Here is a 25,792-nt window from a genome sequence, read left to right on the forward strand (position 1 = left end):
CGTATGTTTTACTGCGTTGTATACTTTGTATGCGGCGGAATACTGAATTTGACAATCGAATACCAGCGAATTATAGAGCTTGATTTTGTGCTTTCAACTAGTAAAAATAAACAGTGGATTATAGTAGTTGTCGGATGATCGAGCGGCGGATTACTGAGAGTGTACTTTATATTATAATTACATTTGCACATTCATATCATAATGACAGTCGAAATGGCGACCGGTGTCATTTTATTTTTTGATATTACATTTTGAGATTTAATGTTCCAGCTCTACATAATATGTTGTAGATTGTCAGGTTTTTGGGTGCGTAGAATAACACTAAGCAATAAAAAATAATAATAAAAACTTTGGTCTTCAAATAATTATTGAATTTTACCAATCTGACAGGAAGTAGCTGAATTAACACCTAAGGTCAGAGTACCTACAGTATGATTATTGTAATATTACCTATCTCCTCATAAACTTATGTCAATACTATTATTATTGCAATAGACTGTATCTGACTTGGGTAATTGTGCCGCAGAGGTAGATATGAGTTTTTATAATTTTTTTTTACGAAAACAGTTTATTCCATGTAGACAATTATAATAATTACCTTTTTCTGTCGGTGCATCGGCTTTTCGATCCAACAATCGTTAATTGAAAATTTGAAATTTTCATACATTTTGCATTCACATCACAAACTAAGATTATATGAGGTAATATTAGGTTGGGGTAGGTTAGATTAGATGAGGTTTGGTTTAGTCTAAAAAGAAAGTTGTAAAATCTCATGTCCACCTCTGCGGCATAATTACCCTGACTTGAAATACCGCATATTTATTTTTACCATAATTGCAATTTCATAATTATGAATACTTTTTTGGGTTCTGGGACTCACATTATAAAAATTCAATGTCACTCCATGAGATGGCACCACTTGTATAGAATTTGCGAATCTAATAATATATACGTCTGTTACCTATGACTCAATTGTTGATGCTAATTTTTACATTCCTTTATCTTTCAATATTCAGAAAAACACAAAACAGAAACAAATGACAATTTGGATGGGCCCGTATAAAATTTCATATCAATTGCAAACAAATGAAAAACATGGATATTTACAACATTCCATTGATGGGTTGGCAATGAACAAAAAAGTTTTACATATATAATTTAAAAATCAACATTAAAAATTCAAACTATCTGTTTGAAGATGTAAATAAAAGGTATTCTCAACTAGGATATAATTTAATACAAATTTATTGGACTTTTCAATACAACACTTACCTGATGATATCATTCACTGCAGTCCACCAAACATTTTTTTTATTTTACAGTAATATCTTGGAGAAATATCCAGTATACTGTATCATCTTTTCCAGAAAGAAAAGAGTCGGAAATCACTAGTTTTTAAACATACAAACTAAGTATTTCTGGGTTACAGTAGGTTGTGGAAGGTTCCGATGTTTTTAGGTCTCAAAAGACCACAACCGCAAAAACGATACGATATACAGTATATTTACCAAATCTCGACCCATCATTCTTTGACTGATTATCTTTTTACAAGTATCGTAAATTTGTAGGATCTGGACAAATTTTCACATACAATATGCAAAAATTTATAGGATCGAATGTTACACCATCTATGTTTTCTCACGTTGGTTGTCCAGAATTTTATCTAATTGGTCGTTCTTTGCAGAGATGACAATGACACCAGTACAATGCCGGGTAAAGCTTCAAGCGGAAATATCCGAGCCATTTGTATCACTGAATGACTTAAGGCAAGGTGACGCTCTGGCATGCCTTCTTTTCAATATTGCGCTAGAAAAGGCGATACGGGATGCAAAGATTGATGCCCGTGGCAGCGGCACGATATTTACTAAGCCTGTGCAGCTGCTGGCGTATGCCGATGATATCGACATCATTGCCATATCAGAATTAGCGCTGAAAAAGGCATTCACAGCACTAGAAGCCTCTGCCAAAAGAATGGGTTTACAAATAAACGAGGCAAAAACTAAATACATGCCTGTCTATGTCACACCACGAGAAGTCGCACCAAAGTTAGATATTCGTGCATACAAGTTTGATACGGTCGACAGTTTCATATACCTTGGATCTCTTGTAACTCGACATAACGATATTACAGAAGAAATCAACAAGAGAATCATGTCTGCGAATAAATGCTACTTTGGTCTGTTAAGACATTTTAAGTCCCGCTTACTATCTCGTCGAACTAAAAGCACTCTTTACAAGACACTTGTAAAGCCAGTGCTCACCTACGCATCGGAAACCTGGACATTAACTCTGCGAAATGAACGAGCCCTGAACATCTTTGAAAGAAAAATTCTCCGCCGTATATATGGACCGATCAGGGATGGCACCAATTGGAGGAGAAGATATAATGCTGAGCTCTACGGACTGTACGAAGATTGCAGCGCAGTTCAATCAATTAAGATTGGGAGACTGCGATGGCTAGGTCATGTGCACCGTATGAATGACAATGAACCGGCAAAGAGAGTGATTTCCAGCAATCCAATAGGACGTAGAAGAAGAGGGAGGCCAAAGATTCGCTGGTTAGATGGAGCTGCCAGTGACTACTGTATTCTGGGGGTACCAAATTGGAAAGCGGCCACACTGGATAGGGACAGGTGGAGGGAGCTGTTGGAGGAGGCCAGGACCCACACCGGGTTGTCGCGCCCCTGATGATGATGATGATGGTCATTCTTTGCATTGCACCCCACTCTCACTGTCCGCATCGTATATATCTGACTTGGTCAGAAGCATATTTTAATTTGCAAAAAATTAAATTACGTTAAAAAGTTACAAAGATTCAAAATTAGTCAGCATTATCCTTATATTATATATACAGGAAAAAAAAACATGCCCATTCCACACAATCTACAATTGGTTTGTAACATCGCAGTTCACAATACATACTCATAAAATGCTTTTCTGTCATATTGTAATGAATTCACCAAAAACAATAAAAATTACAATTTATTAATCTGATGGATGAGTGGTAACATGTCCGCTTATGAAGTTGTGGGTGTGGATCTCGGGTCCAAATATATGTATAAACAGTGGCGAAGACTCCATACTAGGTCATTATTTGAAGCCTACCTGCTTAATAAAAATATATAACATAAACAATTTGCCAAAGACATCTATCTATCTGTAGGTACGCATTATAAATTGTCGACTTGGTCAACCAGACAGCATGTAGCAATTCCATTAATACGTAACCAGCTATGGAAGCCTTTGTTCGATTGTGTAACTTTAACCAATTTGGTACATTTTACCCAAACAACACATACAAACGATTACACTTATTGTAAAAAACACACACACAATGTCAAAACCTGAGGCTATAGGTATAATAGCCTAACATGTTCGCAGTGATGTAATTTTTTTTATAAAACCAGTTTATATCCATTCATTTTTTAACATTGGATTCGATACAAAATGGTTCCTTCGACAAAACGCTGAACTAGACAAAAGAATTTTTTAGTGCGACTTTTAATTAGAATATATATAAGAATGATATTACTTTTTTATATTTATTTTAATGCATGCTGTCTTTTTTCATGAAATAGAGTTACCTACCATAACCTACTCCACCTTCAACAGGCACCCTTCACCACTGGAATAGACCCAAATCATCGACCCAATAGCTTGAGCGAATGGCTAATATCCATAAAAAAAATCTATTAAGAAACCTCTTCACGATGCGGCCAAAATCCATATCGAATTGTACAACCAATATATAAAAAATGTTTAGGCGGTCATCTTGCGTTAGGACGCGTGCCAATGGGTTGTTCGTTTTGCCAGTTTTTTGTTTATGTATGTGTAAATATTTTGCATTTCGTCCTTATAGATTTATAAACATAAGTGAGAAACTGCAGAGTTGATACAGACAAAAAGAAATTAAAGACTCATAAACTTCATACGATTGAGACAAAGATGGAAATAATTAGGTGTTCTGAAAACGGCAAATCTTTTGCTTCAATCGGCCGTTCATACAACGTAAGCCACGTAAGCTGGTCTACAATTTTGAAAAACAAGATTATATTTAAGGAATATATTAAAAATTATAAAAACGTATCTTCAAAGACATGGAATTTCATTTATGCAAGCAAAGGTTGGTTTGACAAATTTAAATTGAGGTATTCTACATAATATGTATTAAATTCACTGGAGAAGCTGCCAGTGCAGATAAATATGCTGCAAATGAATTTATTTGTTCGATATCCAAAATATTTAAAAATACACGTGATGTTTTTTCTACTTTCGTACATTAAACATTCGTACACATTTTCAGGAACCAATTAAGTACGAATGCCGAGGACCCCGACCCCTTATACATTTTATCTAATATTTTACTAAGATTTATTTTGTCGATAGCATGTGACTGTCCAATGTCATTGCCAACCCTATAATGAAAACAGTAGTGACAAATTAAAATAAAATTATCTTCCAAAAACTCACCATGGCCAAATAATTGATACGATTCTTGATCCGGATGTTTTATTCTTTCTTATGCTGTAATGTTTATGAGCTTGTTTTGTATACTGTTTTTCTTGCTATAACCATGCATCAAACGACAACTGGAAATTTGCATTCCATACAAAATTTGGATATAGTTTATGAAAACTTTCACATATAGCAGTTAATTTTCAATTCCCAAGAAGTTTATAAGTTTATTAAATACAAATTGTAGACATGCAGAAATTATATTTCAATATAAAATCAAAAATATGTTTCAATCCCATTACTTTTTAGTGTACATAGAGAGAAAAAAAATATATTATGTGTGAATATATACAAAATAAAAAACACAATATCATTATGTACTAGTTAAAGCAAATGGATGTACCACTCACAATTTCTTAAATAGAATTTAAATTCATCACAAAACTCTAATCAGCCCTGTGTCAAAGGGAAGGGAAGCAGGATATTATGTACATGGATTTTGACACGTAACTACCAAATAATCACCTAGTGTACCACCAAATATGACGATGAAAATTATAAATGGTCTTTTTCAATTCATTTCACTTTATAAAAGATAGTGTCGACTCAGTGAAATGGTGTATATCAAACTTTGTCAATTTTCAATTAAAATTATGATCCATTCATATGAAATAAATAATTCATATTACTTAAATTAAATATTTTTTTCTATGGCAACAAACAATAATATTCAATGTGTAAAAATAATTTATTTGTAAAAATTAATAAGAATATACTATTTTTAAACATTACCGAGACACAGACATTAGACAATAAAAACAAAATACTAAAATTATTTTTGAATAGACCTTTATCATTATGACTCGAACTCTGATAGCAAACACATGTTTACAATGTTTTGAATTTAAAATAGAGGGTATTCTATCTCTCTTCTAATGTATGCTCCAATATGTCATATAATATACTTCAGTTACCATAGTACAATGTATTATGCTATAGTGTGAAACTTTGAAGGTGTTTATGAAATATGTGACCAGAAATGCATTTCACATTTTGTCACAACACTTGCCAAATTTATTACAGTATCCTGATGCCTGTCATAGATGATGTCATAAATATTGGATTTTGAAAAACGAAATATTGATCATTATCTAATACGTATATAAATATATATCCTATGAAAAGGATGAGAATATTATTATATATTTCAAAAAACTTGCTATATGAAAAAGAAAAAATCTCATAATTTACAGCAGTCAGTAAAATTTAACAAAAATATAAAATACATTATTCCATATAACGGTCACTACTATCAACTATCGTTAGTCTAGATTCTTTTAGTGCCACGGGAGTTGCAACTTGAACAAATTTTCTTGATCGTGGATGTAGCAGCACATTGGCGACTTGTCATATCGCTTTTGGTCAAAGGAGAGGTTGTAAAGGTGCCTTGAGATTTTATCCTTCTCACTGGGAAAGGAATGAGTAATAATCAGATTTTGAAAATGTGGACATGTTACTCACCGAGGAAATTAATAAGATATTTTTGAAAATGACAAACCATCAATTTACCTAATCATTCCAAAGATATTATGTTGTGTCAAAGTAGAAAAACACCCATCCAGAAAATCAGTTAAAAATGTTACACAGAAAGTAACTTTTTAGAATGAGAAAAATGCCATATTAAGTACCTATATGTTTATAAAAGCATCCACCATTAATTGTTGAACAGTACGTTGAGATTCTAAAAAAATTTAGGATTGAAAATAATCATTACGGTAATTAGTATGCAGATCAACATGTATATGAAATTCAATTTACTAACAGTATGGCAGAACCATACTTATCTAGACTAAAAATTGAGTCAGACGTTATTCTGGCCAATAGATATGGATAACATAAAAAAAACTCCTCTTTACTTCCGCAATAAACATTTCTCATACCATTCTTTGAAAGCTACATCATTCATCCATGCCTTTTTTGTTGCTCATAGGGAACCGATGATCATAATGAAATCCGGATAACTGAGGTCCTACTGTATACCTACAAAATACTACCACAAAACATCTTTTTTAATGTTTCAGTGACTGATAATAACAATTCATTTAAAGCAAAAAAAACACATATTTCCTTTTGAGTAAAGTAGCATTATATATATACAATTTAGCTAGAAATTATTTTTAGGCAATCCATACCCCGACTTGAAATTTAAGCATAAGACAATCATTCACTATGCGAATTCCAGCTTACAAAGCTAATGAAGAAGGTATTAAATTTGATTTATTTTAACCATCAAGCAAGTTAAAAAATAAAACTACTCTACTCACAATTTTTAAAAATAGTACAAAATACTATAATTTTAATGAAATATATTAAAGATTAATTTAGTGTTTTTTTTAAATGAAAATATGTCATGTTTAAGTATGTAAGTACACTGTAAAGAGTAAAATATAATACAATATATTCATTACATACTCACATTACTGATATTTAAAAATATAATATATACTTGTTCTACATACTATATCAATAAAGGAAGGAATGGTTTGGTTTAATTGGATATATTTGGAAAGAATAATGTAGATTTCTCATTATACATTGCCATTAAACTTTTAACAAAGGTCTACAGATTGAAATAATGCTTATCATTACAGGCCATGAGACTCCATAAATTTGTATGACTTAAACATTACCTGAGTATAATTGAATGAACTGTAGAAAGACACAAAATGGACAATATGTTCCTTAAAATTTAAATACGATTCTAAATTGTATGCAGACATAACAGCTGGTGTTAAACGTCAAAAAGAATAAGAATAAATCGCGTGCAGTCACTTCAGTATTTCACTGCAAATGAAAATACTTTATAACAGATAAATGATGAGTTTTTTTTATCCATATGCTATTATAATAACATCAAGTTTTATTAGTTAACTTTAACCCTTTCAAAATGTTTGGTGGCATAGTTTATATATACCACAAACATTATTATAAAAAATAAATATGTAAGTATCAATGAATCAATTAGATCCTCGTGATAAATAATATAATACATTAGGCAAGATGGCATATAAATGAGAAACAGAATTATTCAAAGAGTACGAAAGTTAAAATAAAAACTACTGAAATAAAGATTTATACATACATTTATTGTTAAAATTATTTAGTAAGTGTACACATAACAGCAATAGGTTTATATAACAGATTGCAATATGAGCTGAACATATCCATGTGAAGATAAACATTTTACATAACCCAGACATGACACATTTTCCCTGAATAAAATGTGAACATCAACATTTAAAATTGCATTAATATTTAGGTTAAAACACGGATGGCCAAAAACTATTGTCCACAAAGAAACTTAAAGGGAAAATTTAACGGAAAAGAGTAAATTCGCTGCATATCATCTAAACATTTTTATTAGGATTGGTCATTAGCCATCCGGTAAATCATTTTTGTCTATGCGCTGGATCTAAAACACATAGTGTTGGAAAAACAAAATGTTAATTTGACCCAAGGCAGAGGAACGAAAATATAGTGAAAGCTGACTTAAGATACTTAATCCTGAATAAGCAAATCAAATAAAAATTCCAAATATTTTGAATCAGGGTTACTAAATCGTTGAGAAGAGTTTACATAAATGTTAAAAATAATGGGTCTGTGTTCGACAATAATTAAAAATTAATTATTAGTAAAAAAAATAATAAATAATTAGAATTTCTAAATACAAGAAAAACCAACAACGTTTAAACAGTTTTTAATTCAAACCCAAAGGGGGGTGGAACATTAATAAAATAACTGACAACATAATTAATTTTACTCTTATCATAACATTATATGGTAAGAGGGTATGACGATATTATGCGATATGTGATAAAGTGGCAGTGCTCTTGCGATCATAATGCTGATGTACGATCGTCATGAACATTATTGCCTACAAGACGAGTACCTTTTTGGGCCTCGGAATATCGAATCAGACCAGCTGTTTTTGTTATAAATATTTGTTATCATTTTGGTCAGTTTAATTAAACAGCTTCGCCTTATGACATTCCATTCCGTAGACGAGGCCACTCCATTGGGTGGTAAAACAATTGCCAATAATTGTTTTGTAAGTATGATTTCAAGCCCGTTTTGACTTGAATATGAATTTATTGAAATAATTCTGACTCAGCAGAGTTATGAAAGCGTATCTATACAATCACAATTTTACAATAGATAAATTAAATCGCTTGCCTTTTTACCATAATACGGTGACATAACTCAATCTTTTCAAGGACATTCTGCACATATAAAGGAATGGCCATTTCAAAAACTCACATTCAATAACATACCTACAAGAAAGAATTCTTTTTATATGGTACTCTTTTTTTCTTTACACTGATCTGTTCATTCGAGCTACAAAAATATTTTTTTAAAACAAAAAACCGGGGCCCATCAAACAACAATGTCGAGCAGAGGAATACATGCAAAATTGTTCATTTCACCAATGGCACCGACAATGTAAACAGAGGATTAAAAGAATCTTGAAAATGATAATCATCTATTGGGCAATAGAAAGAAAAGTGTGCTCGACAAATTTAACTGTTTGGTTAGAGTGTCTACAGCAGTAACCGAGTGCATGGTGCTGGGCGGAGGTGGCACATGACGGATCACGGCTTGTTAGAGCTGACAGTGGCGGTTGGCGGGGGTGTGGGGGTGGGGGTGGCATTGGGGGCGGGTTGTCGTTTACCGGTTGGCAGCTGCTGCTGTGCGGCGGGAGCAGTTCCGAGAGTGCATCCAGCGGCTTGCGGAGTTCCCGTAGCAGCCGGCTCTTCATCATTGGATTGCCGCAGGATGGTCCAGTCAAAGGTGTAATCGTATTGATGATTCAACGTGCGGAACAGAATGCGGAACAACTGAAAACATTTCAGTGGACAATATTACATTATAGCACTGATATTTTTTAAATTCATAATATATTGTATAGGTATTCATAATATGACGGCATACCTGTCTGAGATACATGTAGTCAGGCGACTCCTCGAATGCCAGCCCTCTGCAGTAGTTGAGGTACATTGAGAACTCTGCGGGTACGCCCTGAAAAATAGTAATTTTTCTAATAAATATTGGTATTACATGAAACAACAATAACTGAGATCCCAAAGATACAAGACCTTTAAATCATTTTATTAGGACGAATAATATTAATAAACTCATCATCAACTCTATAATCTGATGTGGATCTTGGCACCTACTGAGGAGATTTCTTAACAAATGTTATTACAGAAAATGGTTAAGCATTCGCTCAACATATTAGATCGATCACTGTAAATCCAAATATACGTTAAAAATATATGTAAATTTGTCAGATGCGGGATTGGAATCCCTATTCGATGGCTTTACTTCAAAAGCGGACATTTTGCCTCCAGTTCACTACAGGTAACACGATAGTGACAAACATAAAGGTAGATAAATAATGTATAAATACAGTCGAACTTGGTTATTACGAGGAGGATGGGACCGGCTGAATTTGCTCGTTATAAGCATTACTCGTTATATCAGAGAATAGGTATTTTTAAATGAGCAGACACATAACACAAAAAATCGCAATTCAAACAAAAATACACAATTAGAATTTTTCCCCGAAACAAGCATGGCATTCATAAACTACAAAAAAAGTTGTTTATTGTAATGAACGCTGGTAGGTACCGACTGACTTCAGCTTGGATTTTGTACATGAAATTTCAACCGTATGCGTGGCAATTACGTACTTAGACACTTAACTAGTGTCATAAACGTAATCCGATCCCGGCGGCATCGGTCTACGGTCTGATTTTATTGCTATGGGTCGAAAATGTTGTTAAACGATTGACACATTGAACAGTTTCAAGAAAATTTTTGACGATATTTTTGCTCGGTATATCTGAAAAGTAGCTCATTACAAAAGTGAATAAATGTATGGAGAAAATCATAAACTAAAATGTCAACGAATGTTTCCTCATTACATCCGAGATCTCGCTATATCCGTGATCGTAATAACCGAGTTCTACTGTATTTTCATATAGATAGAAGTGCCTGCGAAAAGGAATGTATCTAAAAAGTAAATAAAAATACCATAGCAATTCCTTAAAAAAAACTCGCTTAACACGTTGATCGCCATGGGGGTCACCGGTGGCCGGCACTGGGTTAGTCCAAGAAAGCCGTGGGGGTCACCGGTGACCGGCAAGAAAGACCTACGTTTGAATAGATTTTTAGCGTGGCCGGCATGGCTCTTCTATATGTTACTGCAGCTTGGCCTGAGAATATTCCTTCAAAGTAACTAAAGATAGGCTCACTAATGTAAAGAATGTAAGTAGGTAATGAAAAAAAAATTTTCCTTTTAAATCGTAAATGTGTTTTTATTGATATAAAAATGAGAATTGAAGAGATTATAAAAACGTAAGTTACAAAAACTATGTAAATTATAAAAAAATAGAATTACAAAAATGATTATAATGTATGCGTATATTTCCAGTTTATATGTGTATCCAAGTTATCCTACACAATTTGAAAACTTCTATTCCGTATTTGTGCCTTTTCTGTTTATTATACTACATATCTGAATATAATTCGACTCGAAATGGCACCATGCTCTATATGGATATGGATAGGTGACAGGCAAAACGACCGGCCCGGCGCAATATAATAAATTAACCTGTTGGTGCCACGACGGACACATGAGGCCAACACATCATAAAAACCAATATTTACGTAATAAAAAATTAAGAAGATCGGAAATGGTTGAAAAAGAAAAAAAAATATTCTTTCATAACCTATCAAATACCTTAGAGACAAATAATCATTTTTTAATTATTTTATGTAAAACTAGTTGGCGATCAAAGTGTTAAGAGTAAAAATAGTATTTTCCTGCTTGCAAGTGAATCTGGCGATCAATGTGTTAAGAGTAAAAATAGTATTTTCCTGCTTGCAAGTGAATCAACTTACATACTTCCTGAAATTACAAACTAGTAAAAACCTTACCCTGCATAATACTTCAACAGGTGTGGACATTTTTCTTTCACTGATGCGTTCATATTTTTGCCGCTTGGTCGCAGCTCGGAGACCCTGCCAAGGCAATGTGCCCCTGAAACAATTCACATTATTTTATTTTAAAATGACTCAGTATTCCATTCTATCATATTGAAAAAACATAATATACATTCATTTGGATATAATTATTCATCCAACATTTATTCATACAATATGAGACGGTTATTTCCAAATTTCCACATGTACACATTGAATATTTTTGGTAAACGATAGTTTTGTGTTTCGAGAGTTGGTATGTTTTAATGTTAGTTTCTTTTTTCCATCGTATTATTTTGCAAGCAATTTATTTTTAACAATTTATCAGCCGATACATATGCAAGTTATCCATAAAGTTTTAAAGATTTTGTTCAAATGCTTTTAGTTAAATACATGATTAAATATTGAGTGAAATTGCACAAGTGTTTTTAGTTAGATTTTGCCCATATATGGATATTTTTTTTAATAAACATCTCATATATCTGTAAGAAGCAATTTGAAAAGGTTGAATCAAAATTCCATATAAACTGTATTTTTTGTTCATTTATAGCGTTAAAATTAAACAGTTAAAATTTTAAGTTTTCCCGGTTTAACCCATCGCGCCCTCCGGTGTTACAGGATGCAGGACATGATAAAAATCAAAAAATTTTAATCATATTTTGATTTTTTTTAAAGTTGAAATTACTTAATAATATATGTAGCTATCATTTTATGATGTTAGTTATATACAGTCCAATATATTTTTCAACAAATATTTGATTTATAAAATCTATTTTTATTTAAATTTGTCAAAATAATGATCAGTTCGCTAGGTATGAGGTGTTTGAGACAGTAAAAAACATAAAATGGCCCTCCATTTTCTAAATATCTTGAAGAGTATTATATTTAGCTCCAGTTTTAGTATATCTTCCTTTTATTATTTACTTCTATCATGGACTTTTTATCTATGTCATTTTGTATAAAAAAAGGCTAAAAAAACCCAAAAAACTATATTTGACATGTTTTTTTCATTCCACTTATACACAAAGTTTACTTAAAATGTAAATACTTAATAGAACAATTCAAAACCTATAAATATTTAAAAGATTTATTTGAATTGAATGAATAATACATGAGTTATATCAATTTTAGTAATCAGTGTGCCTTTTTAAGTGATCCTGAAAAATTAATTCTGTCTGGAATGGGTTAATAACCTTATGAACCAAAAATAAATAAATACGTTCATGAGTATAGAACTTTTGGATAATGATGAAATTTAGCTTCTAATAAACTTTCTTCTTGATAAACAAACTGTTTATGAGAATGAAGAGGACAAAAATTATGAAATGGACAAAAGCAAAACGACTCCGGTTCCCACTACATCGGAATCAATGCGCAGTTTTGGGGTTGTCTGTTCTTTCTTTTAGTTACAGAATACTACACAGAGAATTAAATATTAAATATCAATGAAACAAAGTAAAATAAATCACATTTTTAAGTTGACAACATAACATATCACAAACTTTTATGTACCCCTACAAAAAAAATTGATATTCATAGTAACTGAAAATTTTCCATGTTTTATAGATAAATGAGTTCTCTTATTAATTTGTTTATTAAAAGTGAATCAAAAAATAGTTTAACTGAAAACAGAATGTTTTTTCACTGATCACTTGAACACGATCATATGGCAGAAGTTTGTCAATGCCACAAGAAACAGAAACACTGTCATAAAGTCGGTGAAGAAACCGGGAGATTTAATTATCGCCAGTTCCATTAGTTTGTGGCATTTATTTTGGGTCCACTGGGGGACCAATTTAATGGCATATCGAATCTATTGCCATATTTGAAACAACACTCTTCCACGGTCAGTCTTTACGAAGCATGCTGTGACACGCGACCATCAGCCTCGGCTCAGTTACTTAGTTATTACTCAATCAATCTTCTAAATACTTTTATAACCCAACCGAATACAAAATAAATTAAAGATATTAAAAAACAAACCTGTTAAAGTACATAAGTACATATCCTAAAGATTCCATATCATCTCTTCTTGACTGTTCAATACCGAGATGTGCGTTGATAGAAGCATACCGGGCAGTTCCTGTGACAAAAATAAACTAATTATTAACAACATAAACATATGAATTATCAATTTACTTTCCTATATTATGATGCAGTCATCGCAACTTTGTGGCGAAATGGCGAAAAAAAATTAAACAAAACCATGAAATTAATGATGATAGCAGACTGCTGTTAGTGACGACAGTGCACTGCCCATGGGTTCATTGCAAGCATTAACCGTGGGAATTAATAACCTTGTTGATTTTGTAGATTTCTCAAAATACTTTCAAAGTGGTCTGGAAACAAAGGAATCATATGGTTACAAACGAGATAGGTACATCAGGGATAATATGCAAGATCCAAACCCAATGAAACAGAATTTTGATTGAAGTTTGGGTTCACCAAAGATGTAAAACTATGTAATATTTCTTATAGTTAAGACAGATTTGTGGAAAATTATGCAAAAGAGCCGTCATATAACCCCAGAGTTACTTTTATTCTACCATTAACATATAATACCACTGGAAACATTTGGTATTCTTCAAGTAAACTACATTGGAAAATATTACCTACATTTATTTTATGAGAGTTAATTGTAAGGGAAGTGTAATAAACAAGACAATAGTGTCAAACACATTGGGAATAACTCACTCATGAGCCAATAAGATTTTATCTAAAATGCTCATTGGGACATATGAAGCGCCTAGTTTCAAAAGCCCCTAAAACGATTTTAGGTAGTTCTGAGAAAAATGAGAAAAACGATTTTAGGTGGTTTTGAGAAAAATGAGAAAAAATCATATCTATTAAATCTGTGAACTTTATATATGTATTTATTATTTAATTCGTTACATTCTAAAGAGTATTTTGGCTTTCCATTTAAGCGGTATTTGAAAAGCATACCCAACCATTTGCGGGATTTGAAATTTACTCTAATTTTTGATCAAACGTATTGACGAATTTTGGCGTTTTTTAAAGTTCAATCTTAGGCCATCATATAGATCACAAAAATATCCATCTAACTACATATCTAACTCAAAAATTTTCAAAAACCGTTTTAGGGGCTTTTGAAACTAGGCGCTTCTTATTATAATAGATTTAAAAAGTCATTAGATCTTTTCACAATAATTATAAGTAGATTTTCAGTATACTTTATCAAAATGTTTGTATTTAAATAACAACTAAAACACCACGTTAAGAAAGCAAGCATTTGAAGTTTATATTAACTATTAACTTATATTACTCAATTTATATTGTGCGTAATATAAATGCATACTTTTAGCATTCTTGACAATTCTTAAATTAATTATAGGGAAATAAAAATTTTAAAATACACGACGCGATGAATCACTAATTAAGTTTTAAATAGTACCTATATAATATGAAAATAGTAACCAATCTGTCATTCAAAGAGTTTACTGTAAATTTTTATGAAAAGTCTTTTCTCTTTTTGTGAAACTCCACTAATCTTTTTCATCAGTGGAATGTTTGAAAAAGCACTAAATGTACTTTTTATTATTTAAAAAATCGTATTTGCGAAAAAACTGCATAAACACTTTTACTCAAACTTGTGGCACTGGAATTAAAAATCGAGTCTGAGAATGCAACCCCTACCCTTAAAACACTAGCCATATTGATGTTTTTTGTTAAATGCTTAAAATATTACCTGTGAGACTCTTATCTTCTCTGTAGCAAATGTGTAAGCGGTTGCGTGGGTCTCTGAACTTCTTAGCTAGACCAAAGTCGATGAGGTAGAGCTTGTTGCAGTGGCGGCCGATGCCCATCAGGAAGTTGTCCGGTTTTATATCTCGATGAATGAAGTGCTTGCAGTGGAGGTACTCTATACGCGCAATCATTTGGTCTGGAAAATTAATTATCATACATACACAATAAACAACTTTATAATTCATAAAATTTTTTTTCATTGTAAAATACAATGGTCATTTCGATTGATTTTCTAAAATATAAATGGATACAACAAATTTAATGGATAATTTTTCTTTGATGATGAGAATACTATTATATCCTAGTCCCCCACTGTCTAGCTAGTCAGTTCATGAACACGAATATCATTGTCACTTTCCCTCCACGGATTTAATATAACATTTTATGGACAAAAATATAGGTTCTACATTATTTAAAACCATCTATAGCATTTTAGTATTTATGGATTCTCTCATTAACCAGAGATAGAATATTTGTTTCGGCAAGTGCCATGCTACAAAAATTTTACTATGACTGAAATTATTCTTGTATGTTTTAAATACTGACAATATTTCAAAATTATAATCTAAAAGAGCAATTAATCAGCCTTTCAGTGTACAAGAAAGTTGACATCATGTTACATTATATTAATTTATGACATTACATCCACATAATACTTTTCAGTCAATTATTGAAAATATCATAATATTTCACAGTTTCATTATGCACAGGATTTAAAAGAAAGATGGAAGTATTCACATAATTAAATTTACACTCTACACTTTGCCAGTGAAGCTACCAAAAACCGCAGAATAACTATCCACTGTTTTCGTTAAGACCAACAGATGAACTTAAAGGTGGATGAAACATTAACAAAATAAGATAATAATTTATCAAAAAATCAATCCACTTACCCACTAACATAAGCACAGTTTTAATTGTGAACCGCCGTGTGCAGAAATTAAAAAGATCTTCTAAGCTAGGACCCAGCAAATCCATTACGAGGACATTGTGATCTTTTTCTTGACCAAACCATCTGAAATAAACAATATTTATTGTAAGTATGTATAACAATTTTAAGAGAAATATCACAGCAGGATAAAATTGCAAAGAGACATCTACTTCCATTCATTTCCATTTATCATGTTAAATTAAAATCTATGTGGAAAGTCTACACCTTATGGCAGACATATCCAACACGTTGATCAATCGCGAGTAGAGGTGGGAAAACTGGTTGATTTATAAGACATAAGTATACTTACTACCAGCATAAAAAATACTTAGTATCGAATCTTGTTTGAAAATACTTACCAGTATTTGGGATATTATATAGAGCAGGGATGGCCAGTGCGTCGATCGCGGACATAATAATATATTGTACTACCTATTTCTTATTCAATATTAACAGTTTTACCACTGAAGGAATGAGCCAGAGAAGATATATTTAATGAATTTAAGTCGTCGGTATATTATAAGGCCTAAGTTTTTGAAAAGATTCAGAGATATGTTACCTGACATTAAACAGAATTTAACAAAGAAGTTAACAGAATACTAAAACTAGAATCTAGATGAAAAAACGTAATTGTTTGTAAAAATGACTGTGACATTACAGAAAACTTAAATCAATTAAATCTACAACTTCAAGGGAAAACAGTCATTTTTTGATTTGAGTAGTGCAGTGAATACATTTACTCGTAAAACCAACCTTTCACTGTATGAACAACAATTTTATTAAAGGAATGTTATTTTAAAAATTTTGATAACGAGGTCGGAGTGTAGATATGCAAAATATAATGGTTAGTCAGTATTTCAAACATATATATATCAATGTTGCTAACGGAGTTTAACGTGAGCTTTAAGGATGTCTCTAAATTAGAAGACGTTGCTACATTTATGTCGTTCCCATTTAATGATAAGTATAAACGCGGAAGAAATAGCCATAAAATGAGTGTTTAATTAGGTATCGATTCTATGCACCTTGCCACAGTTGAATGAGAAATATTGACACTAAAATGCGATGTGGTCCTGAAAGCGATAAGTCTTAATAATTTTTGGAGCCTAATTTATGAAAACAAATATCCACATCGGAAAGTTGCAGCATATTTAACTTGCTTTTTTGGTTCTACATATCTGTGCGAATCAGCTTTCTCTTCAATGAATGCAATCAAAACGAAGCATCGTTCACGATTGACTAATGATAATTTAACTGCGTGCTTACGTGCAGCGGTAACTTCATATCACGTATAATACGACAAAATTGCTGAAAAAAATATAATATTTTTTTGTCGGCAAAAACACCAATTAGGTACTTAGACACTTAACTAGTGTCATGAACGTAATCCGATCCCGGTGGCATCGGTCTTTTCGGATCGGATTTTATTGCTTAAGAGTTGAAAATGTTTTTAAATGATCGACACATTAACAGTTTTAAGAACATTTTTGATGATATTTTTGCTCGGTATATCCGATAAGTAGCTCGTTATAAAAGTGAATAAATGTCTGGAGAAAATCATAAACTAAAATGTCAACGAATGTTTCCTCATTACATCAGAGATCTCGGTATGTCCGTGATCGTAATATCTGAGTTTGACTGTATATAATATATTTACTTATGACGGATTTCTTTTAGACTGAGTCTAAATTCGTACGGGGCGTTTTACGTGGACAAAGTCACGCGAAGCGTTGAGCGGCACGGGCAACTCAAACGTATAACCGTGTGTGAAAATGTTCGTAAACAGTCTTTTTCGGTTGTACATTTATACGCCACTCATCGCTTCGCCGACGTCGCTCACGTAAGACGAGCCGTTACACTCATACCCCACGATCACTAGCAGGCTTACCACAACTTTTGATATGGAGGGATTCATATGCAACATAATCATGAAGGATGCACCGACAAAAGAAATTTATGTGTCCAAATTGTACGCTTGTGTGAGTCACTTGTGTCAACCGGTCGCATACATATTACACAGTGCATAACGCAGCGAAAATACATAATATCTATAGATACATCTAGACGCCACCCATTGCATTGCTAAATGAAGCTGCGTGCCGTGCGTTTGGTTTGTGGGCGAGCGAACGCATTCGTATACAAATGTTCGAGACCATAGACCTTTTTGCTAGTGCTCGCACCAGACGCTAAGAATTATTAGCCATTAGGTAAAAATATCCATAATTTAAGTTATTTTAAAGAAACACAGTCACTTGATATTAAAATATATAATAATATACAAATAAAATATCACGAACATGTATCAACTTACCTATGAAACGTAATACCATCTTCTTGCTTATCAGTACGGCTACCACATTTTAATACAGCACACAGAACCATCTTTTCTACTTAATTAACTAAAAATATTTACAACTTACTTTGTGTTTAACACAAAAAATATCAATTTTAGCAACACGCGCTCTGTAAACCTTTTATCTTACTCCAGCGCGTGTCGCAGAGATTATAAGGGTGCCGAATACTTTCTCACTCGCACTTATGCATCGTTTTTGTTCAGGCCTTGCATAATATAATATGTTGGTACTTAGAGTAAAAATAAAATTATAAATCATATTTTTTACATTAACTCATCTCCACGGCTAGTAATACAGTACACTTTCAGTAATCCGCCGCTCGATTATCTGACAACTACTATAATCCGCCGTTATTTTTACTAGTTGAAAATACAAAATTAAGTTCTATAATTCAAATAATACAATTGTCAAATTTAGTAGTCCGCCACATACAAGTAGGGATTCCAATCCCGGGATCCCGAGCTATTTTCGATACCTATGAATCCCGGGATTGATAAACATAATCCCGAAACTTTCGGGATTGACTTTTTTTATCCATTTTTATGGAAAATAAAATAAAAACGGAAATATAACAAAAATACTTTTAACAACAAATGACTACATTAGAAATAAACTGATTTATATCCATGTGTAAGTTTTGCTGATTCATTTTATTTTTTCACATCTCTATATATATAAAAATCTCGTGTCACGATGTTTGTGGTCGAACTCCTCCGAAATGGCTCGACCGATTTTTATGAATTTTTTTATGTATATTTGTTAGGTATGAGAATAGGTCAACAAGTATATTTCATACCGCTAGGTGATTAGGGTATCTCTATCCAGAAAAATTTTCTTTTATTTTTTTGACAATTTTTTTTTTTGTATTTTTTTTATTATTTGGCATAAAAAATACCTATAACTCTAAATTTTCACCCTTCTATCCCCACCCTCCCATTTTTTAATCGCGATTATATTATTTTTGTATGAACAAATTTAACCGTCTTTCGTATTTCAAACAGAACGAAATTATTTATGTTGTTGAATGACAGATGGCGCTACGTCCGAGAAGAATTCAAGAGAAGCGTCGCGTCATTTTGACATTTCATTCGGCATATCACAACGCAGTGCGTGCAAAATTTTGTACGATTTATTTTAATTTATCTATTTTTATGTGCGTGTATTAAAGTCACAATGCCAGCAAGACGCAAGGGGGGCCATTTGGGCCGTCGAACGAATAAAGCAACAAACATGCGAAATAGTAAAGCAGAAAGAACAGACGAACAAATCCAACAAGAGATCAAAAACGTGCGTGTAAGCATGTCGCAATTGCGTGCATCTCAATCATAAGAGGCACGAGCTGAACGAAATCAACAACGACAATTGGAACGGAGCCAAGCGCGCCGGTTCGTAGTTAACACACGCAGAGCAAATGACCGACAACGCCAACAAGTACATCGAACATTTACATCCGCTTTGTTCCTTCGTCTCGCATTCGAGTACGAGCCAAATATTGAATATTCCGCTCATCCGAAAGTGCTGATTGGTGCTATGAACAAAGAATGTCCCCATTGTCATGCGCTCAAATTCAAACATGAGTCAGCCGGGATGTGTTGCGAATCAGGAAAAGTGCAACTACCAGAAATTGAGATACCACCAGAACCATTAAACGGCTTGCTCATCGGCACGATTCCAGATTCAAACCTGTTCCTGTAGTCCATTCGCACATTCAATTCATGCTTCCAAATGACTTCGTTAGGGGAAACAGTAATAGTTCACAATACTGCGGCAAATGGTCAACAATTCCATTCTACGTTCAAAATCAAAGGCCAAGTATACCACACAGTAGGTTCATTGCCGCCAATGCCAAACGAACCACATACATTTTTACAAATCTACTTCATGGGCGCGGCGGTGAGGACATCAATCATGTGGATGCACGTTGCGGCTACAATAGCCTCAATTCGCCTAATGCCAGGCGCATCGTCGGCGAACTGGACGCCCTGTTGAATGAGCACAGTGAATTATTGAAATTCTTCAAAGCACACATGCACGAATTGCAAAGTGACAATCACGCTATTGTCATCAATCCTGATAAAACACCAGCTGGAGAGCACGTGCGTCGATTCAATGCACCTGTTGTTGACGACATTGCTGGAATCATGGTTGGCGACCGCACATCGACGCGAGAAATCGTAATTCGAAGAAGAAACAATAATCTGGAGTTCATCGCTGACACACACCATTCATACGACGCTCTCCAATATCCGCTAATTTTCTGGAAGGGACAAGACGGATATTGCATAAACATTAAACAACGAGATCCTGTCACAGGTAATTCAATTATTATGAACATCATTAGTCATTTTGAATTGAGAAAATGAATGGTTGATGTTTTTTTGTTTTTATCGGCGGTCATCGTCTACAGCGCTCTATTCCTCTTTTTGTCATAGATCCCATCCCCACACACTTACGATACATTCGTTATTTTTTATTTAACAACCAAAATATTCACTAGAAATAATTTATTGGCAGAACAACGTTTGCCGGGTCAGCTAGTAAATTAATAAAAATGAGAAAGATTGAAAAAAAAAACAATGCTTCGCGCTATTAAAAAAGGTAATTCCACCATGATCTCATGTTTTACGGCAGTTTCATTTTTGGCTGACTAATTAGATTTATGAAGCGGAAAGGCCATAAGTACACCATGATTTGCTTTACTATTTTAAATCTCACTAACCCATTTATTAAGTCTTTACTATCAGAAACAGCAATCTCATATTAAATTCACATTATTATTTATATTACAATATTATTTACTCGTGTATTTCCAAGATTGAAGTCATACAATATTAACAATAAATGTCTTGAATAGTAACTAGATTTAGTTTTGACCGATTTTATCAATGCTACTTGTAAATATAAAAATTTTATATTATCAATGGAAAAAAATGCAAATCCCGGGACCAGTCCCGGGATTCCGGGATTGTCAAATTAAATTGTAATCACGAAATCCCGGGATCAGAATTTTGTCTCGGGATTGGATTCCCTACATATAAGTATGGGCATTTTCGCCAAAGTTTATACATTGCGTTTTTGGCATTTCCATGACTTCGATTGATTTTTCCATAGTTATTATATTATAGAATAGTGCTCCGCAACCGGTGTGCCGTGAGACGATACTAGGTGTACCGCGGTACATTGCTCCCAAAAGAAACACAAATAATTTTAAGACAAGGATCTCTACAAATGTACCAAAGAACCTATCAGACCACCATTGAAAACAAACAATTAATTTTGGATCCGTTTCAAAAACATTTACCTTTGCTGCAAAAGAAATTTCATCATTACTTCATACAATCAAAACGACTGGATTCGAAACCCTTTTAAAAATAATGCCGAAAATTCTATAGAAGCGCTTTCCCTATAAATTTGTTTAATATTACGTGTTAATATTATAATCGTTACATTTTTATAATTTAATTTTGCAGAGGACGCAATCGGCGTGTTCGCGATTTGCCCAGCAGGAAGCTTTTCCCGCTCAAACAAAAACGGTTACCTTTTCTGAGCCGTGCCAAATGCGACGTTGCCATTCGTATTTTTTTTGGACAATGTTGCCGGTCAGATATTTATTAGTGGTATTAAACATTGTTCAATTATTTTCGCAATCAGCCGTTATTATTTGTTGGCTTCGATACCGATTCAGGCCTCTCAAGATACACAAAGACATCCCCAAATGGGGACCATACGGGGTTGTCACACAGTCTTGCTTGAAGGGTCTTGACCGACGGCTTCGGGTTACTCTTTCAAACATCAAGTCAAAATATATAAAACTTTTACGTTCATTGAAAAAAGCCAAGTTATCACATTAATTAGTTATCGATAATACAAATACATGGCAATCTGTACATTTAGTTCTTCGTCATGTGTTATGTTTGTATATTTAATTACTTATCAAATAAAAAAACATAAACTAATGTAATTATGGTGCATTCCCTCTACAAGGGGGAGCTGACAGGGCTCTCTGGGGGCCCAGGCTCAGGGGAGGCCGGCGTGGCAGGTCAACCAGAAAAGTGAGATAAACACAAATTACAATTTTGCTCGAAAAGTAAAAAAAGTCGCCTGTGGCGCTATTTTACTACGCTGATAATATATTAAAACATGCGATTGTAATATACAATACTCGACAAATAATAAAATTGTTCTCAACCCGACAGCTAACCATAATTCAAGTGGATGTATTAATAAATACAAAAAATTGCTAAACATACAATCAATACCAATATTTTTCCTCGAACACCATTTGAAAAACGCTATTTTAGAGTATCACACTGTCTTTAACCTTAGCGATAGGTAGGGGGCCCGCCAGAGATCTTGGACTGGAGTCCCTCTTCAGGATGTGGGGTCCATGTTTTGGTGTATAAATTGTTTTACGTGTGGTGTGCCGTGGAATTCTCAGAAGACCTATGGTGTGCCGTGGGTGAGAAAAGGTTGTGGAGCACTGTTATAGAATATTAGAAAGTTATGTATTTTTAACATGCAAATTTATTAATTTACTTTATTTGGTCAGTTAAATACAACTGCCTGACCTGTATATATTTTTAATTGATTATTTAGATCGAAAGGTAGTGTGTTTTTACCATGTCCCACCCCTAAATTCAAATAAACAAAGTCTGATTTCGTCATTAATTTTGATTGTGTAAAATTAAATTCGTAGTGTCTTCAACAGCTTACATTATATATTTTTGGAAAATATACAGTTTTTCCGTAAATTTGGACCAATATTGAAAAAAATCACGTTTAAAGTATGTATATCTATCAGGATATTTGAAAAGGTGGAATTCCACATTCCGTTACCACAATTTTAGCATGGCTGCGAAAAATTTCCACTATAAATGTGTATTTTTTTAGTCTAGCAACACTTTTGTATAACACTGACCGCCATTTAAAATTTAAATTGTTGGTGTGTGTCAGTATCGCTATCGGAACAGGTTGCTTTCTGGGTTGTTCATTTAAGAAGTTCCACTACTGTCACCACGATTTGTAAGGTAAGAAATCACATATTTCTATTTCACATACTATACATATGGAGCTTATCTTTCATACTATAGATATAATAAAACATATCGCAGGTTTAACAATAAAACTAAACTAAATTTTGGCTTCAAACACTTCCGAAAAAGAATCCGTTACTTCCATTCCGAAACTAGATTGGTGGAAACGTATATGTGGAATGTAAAAGTTAACGGAATGGAATGCATAAAGTTGGGTTTACGCTGTGTGTTTAGTTCTTCATAGATTATAAAAAAAATTATTTTGTCTTCGTACGAAAAACAAAAATATTTTCAGTAAAAAATATAGAAAATAACCTGACGATATAGATATGCATTATTTTCTCTTTAAAAATTATGTTTTTATTTAGTTGTACCAATTCATTTTTTTAGATGCAACTCACTCCTGCTCAGAAAATGAGAATTTATAGGAAGAGATTAAAACACGATCCAGCAAAATATGACCAATATAAAAAAAAAAATTTGAAAAGAATAAAACCCAAGATTAAAAAAGTATGTGATATGTCTGAATAAGCAAAACTAAGGCAGATAAAAGTATGGAGAAATAAAAAAAAACAACAGAAGGAAAAGAAAAAACACCAGACTGAAATAATTGCAAGACAGGCATTGGCTTCATCAAAACCAAAGAAGAGAAGATAACACAAGAAGCAGCTTCAAACCAAAAAATAAATATAAATAAATACAATAAAGCCTTTAAATACAATAAAGCCTTACGATGTACAATTCTGATATTTGGGGGATACAGTTTCAGGTGTTGAATCGGACTGGATATGTATTTCTGTTATACGCCACCAAAATTTTAAAACTTCTCCATCATTTTAGGCATAGAAATTTATAAATATGTATGAAAAAGTATTTTTTTTGTCACGTTTAACAGAAATGTGTATCCTATTAGATTTAATACCTGGAACTGTAGGTATTCGCGAAATGTCAGAAAAGTACGTCTTGACTACAATCAACCTGTATAGCTACATTTTATGTTGATGAACACAAGTCAATTTCAAGACAACATACAGTCGAACTTGGTTATTACGAGGAAGATAGGACCGACTGAATTTGCTTGTTATAAGTGTTACTCGTGTATATCAGAGGACAGGTATTTTTAAATGAGCGGTCACATTACACAAAAAGTTGAAAAAAGTCGAAAATAAAAAATCTGAAAACCATCGTAAAAATCCCCGAAACAAGCATAGCATTCATAAACTACAAAAGAAGTTGTTTATTGTAATGAACGCTGGTAGGTATCTACGGAATTCACAAACCTTGGATTTTTCAACCATATGCGTGGATACTTTTACATTATTGTCGGCGAAACACCAATTAGGTAGGTACTTAGACACTTAACAAGTGTCATAAACGTACTCCGACCCCGGCGGCATCCTGTCTGATCGGATTTTATTGCTTAGGGTCAGTCGAAATGTTTTTAAACGGTTGACACATTAACAGTAGGTATTTTAGCTCGGTATAACCGATAAGTTGCTTGTTATAACAGTGAATAAATTAAATGTATGGCGAAAATCATAAACCAAATGTCAACGAATGTTTCCTCATTCCATCCGAGATCTTGCTATGTCCGAGATCGTAATAACCGAGTTCGACTGTAATTATTTTCGTAAAAGTTTAATACTCTGTTCCACGCTAGGAACTCACGTCCGAATCCCTTGCTGTTTCCATTTTTTTCATATATTGTTAATTTGCTTTATAATAATTTGTCTCTGTTCTGGCAGAACATACTAACTGGAGAATACTAGTTTTGAGTAATTTGACTTTGAAGTTGTTAAAATGTTTGAAATGGTCTATCACGTGAGTTTATTAAGTAGGTATCATAAAAAGGATGACTTTAAAATAAAGACTTTATTCATTAAGAAGGTTTCCAGATGGTAAAGTTTGAAATAAGGAGCATTTTGGTATCACTAATGTCATTTTTTCGAATTAGTGTTTTCTGCCAGAACAGTGACGATTTTTTACCAATAATTTATAGTGTGTCAAAATTATTACCTACCTTATTTTACTAGTATTGTGAAATTTATTATAAAATATGTATATTTTAGTAATTAAGTTTGATTTGTTTTGTTATTGTGACGCACGTTGAATATAAATATCTGACTATCAAAAAATTCAAATAAATTTCATAAAACAAAAATTTGTTATTATGGTAACATGTAACTTTAGCTTTACAAATTCCGATCCGT

The 25,792-nt window shown here is 33.0% G+C and overlaps 1 protein-coding gene across 2 annotated transcripts in view; it reads right to left on the reverse strand.

Moving 5' to 3' along the window:
- The window catches only part of LOC147067103 (casein kinase I-like), a 70,980-nt gene that overhangs the window by 8,720 nt on the left and 36,468 nt on the right, over window positions 1-25,792 (reverse strand). Inside the window, exons 3-8 of one of the 2 annotated variants that reach the window (XM_085954472.1) lie at window positions 16,158-16,279; window positions 15,206-15,400; window positions 13,483-13,582; window positions 11,455-11,557; window positions 9,445-9,531; window positions 9,185-9,350 (exon numbers count right to left, since the gene is read on the reverse strand). In XM_085954472.1, the coding sequence (XP_085810598.1) occupies window positions 9,185-9,350; window positions 9,445-9,531; window positions 11,455-11,557; window positions 13,483-13,582; window positions 15,206-15,400; window positions 16,158-16,279 (773 nt within the window). Of the gene's footprint in view, window positions 1-8,195; window positions 9,351-9,444; window positions 9,532-11,454; window positions 11,558-13,482; window positions 13,583-15,205; window positions 15,401-16,157; window positions 16,280-25,792 lie in introns of those variants that run through there. The other variant, XM_085954471.1, reaches the window with a different exon arrangement.

This window comes from Rhyacophila brunnea, unplaced genomic scaffold (genome assembly GCF_057557595.1).
Source record: "Rhyacophila brunnea isolate RB1 unplaced genomic scaffold, BYU_Rbru_1.0 scaffold_4, whole genome shotgun sequence".
NCBI lineage: Eukaryota > Metazoa > Arthropoda > Insecta > Trichoptera > Rhyacophilidae > Rhyacophila > Rhyacophila brunnea.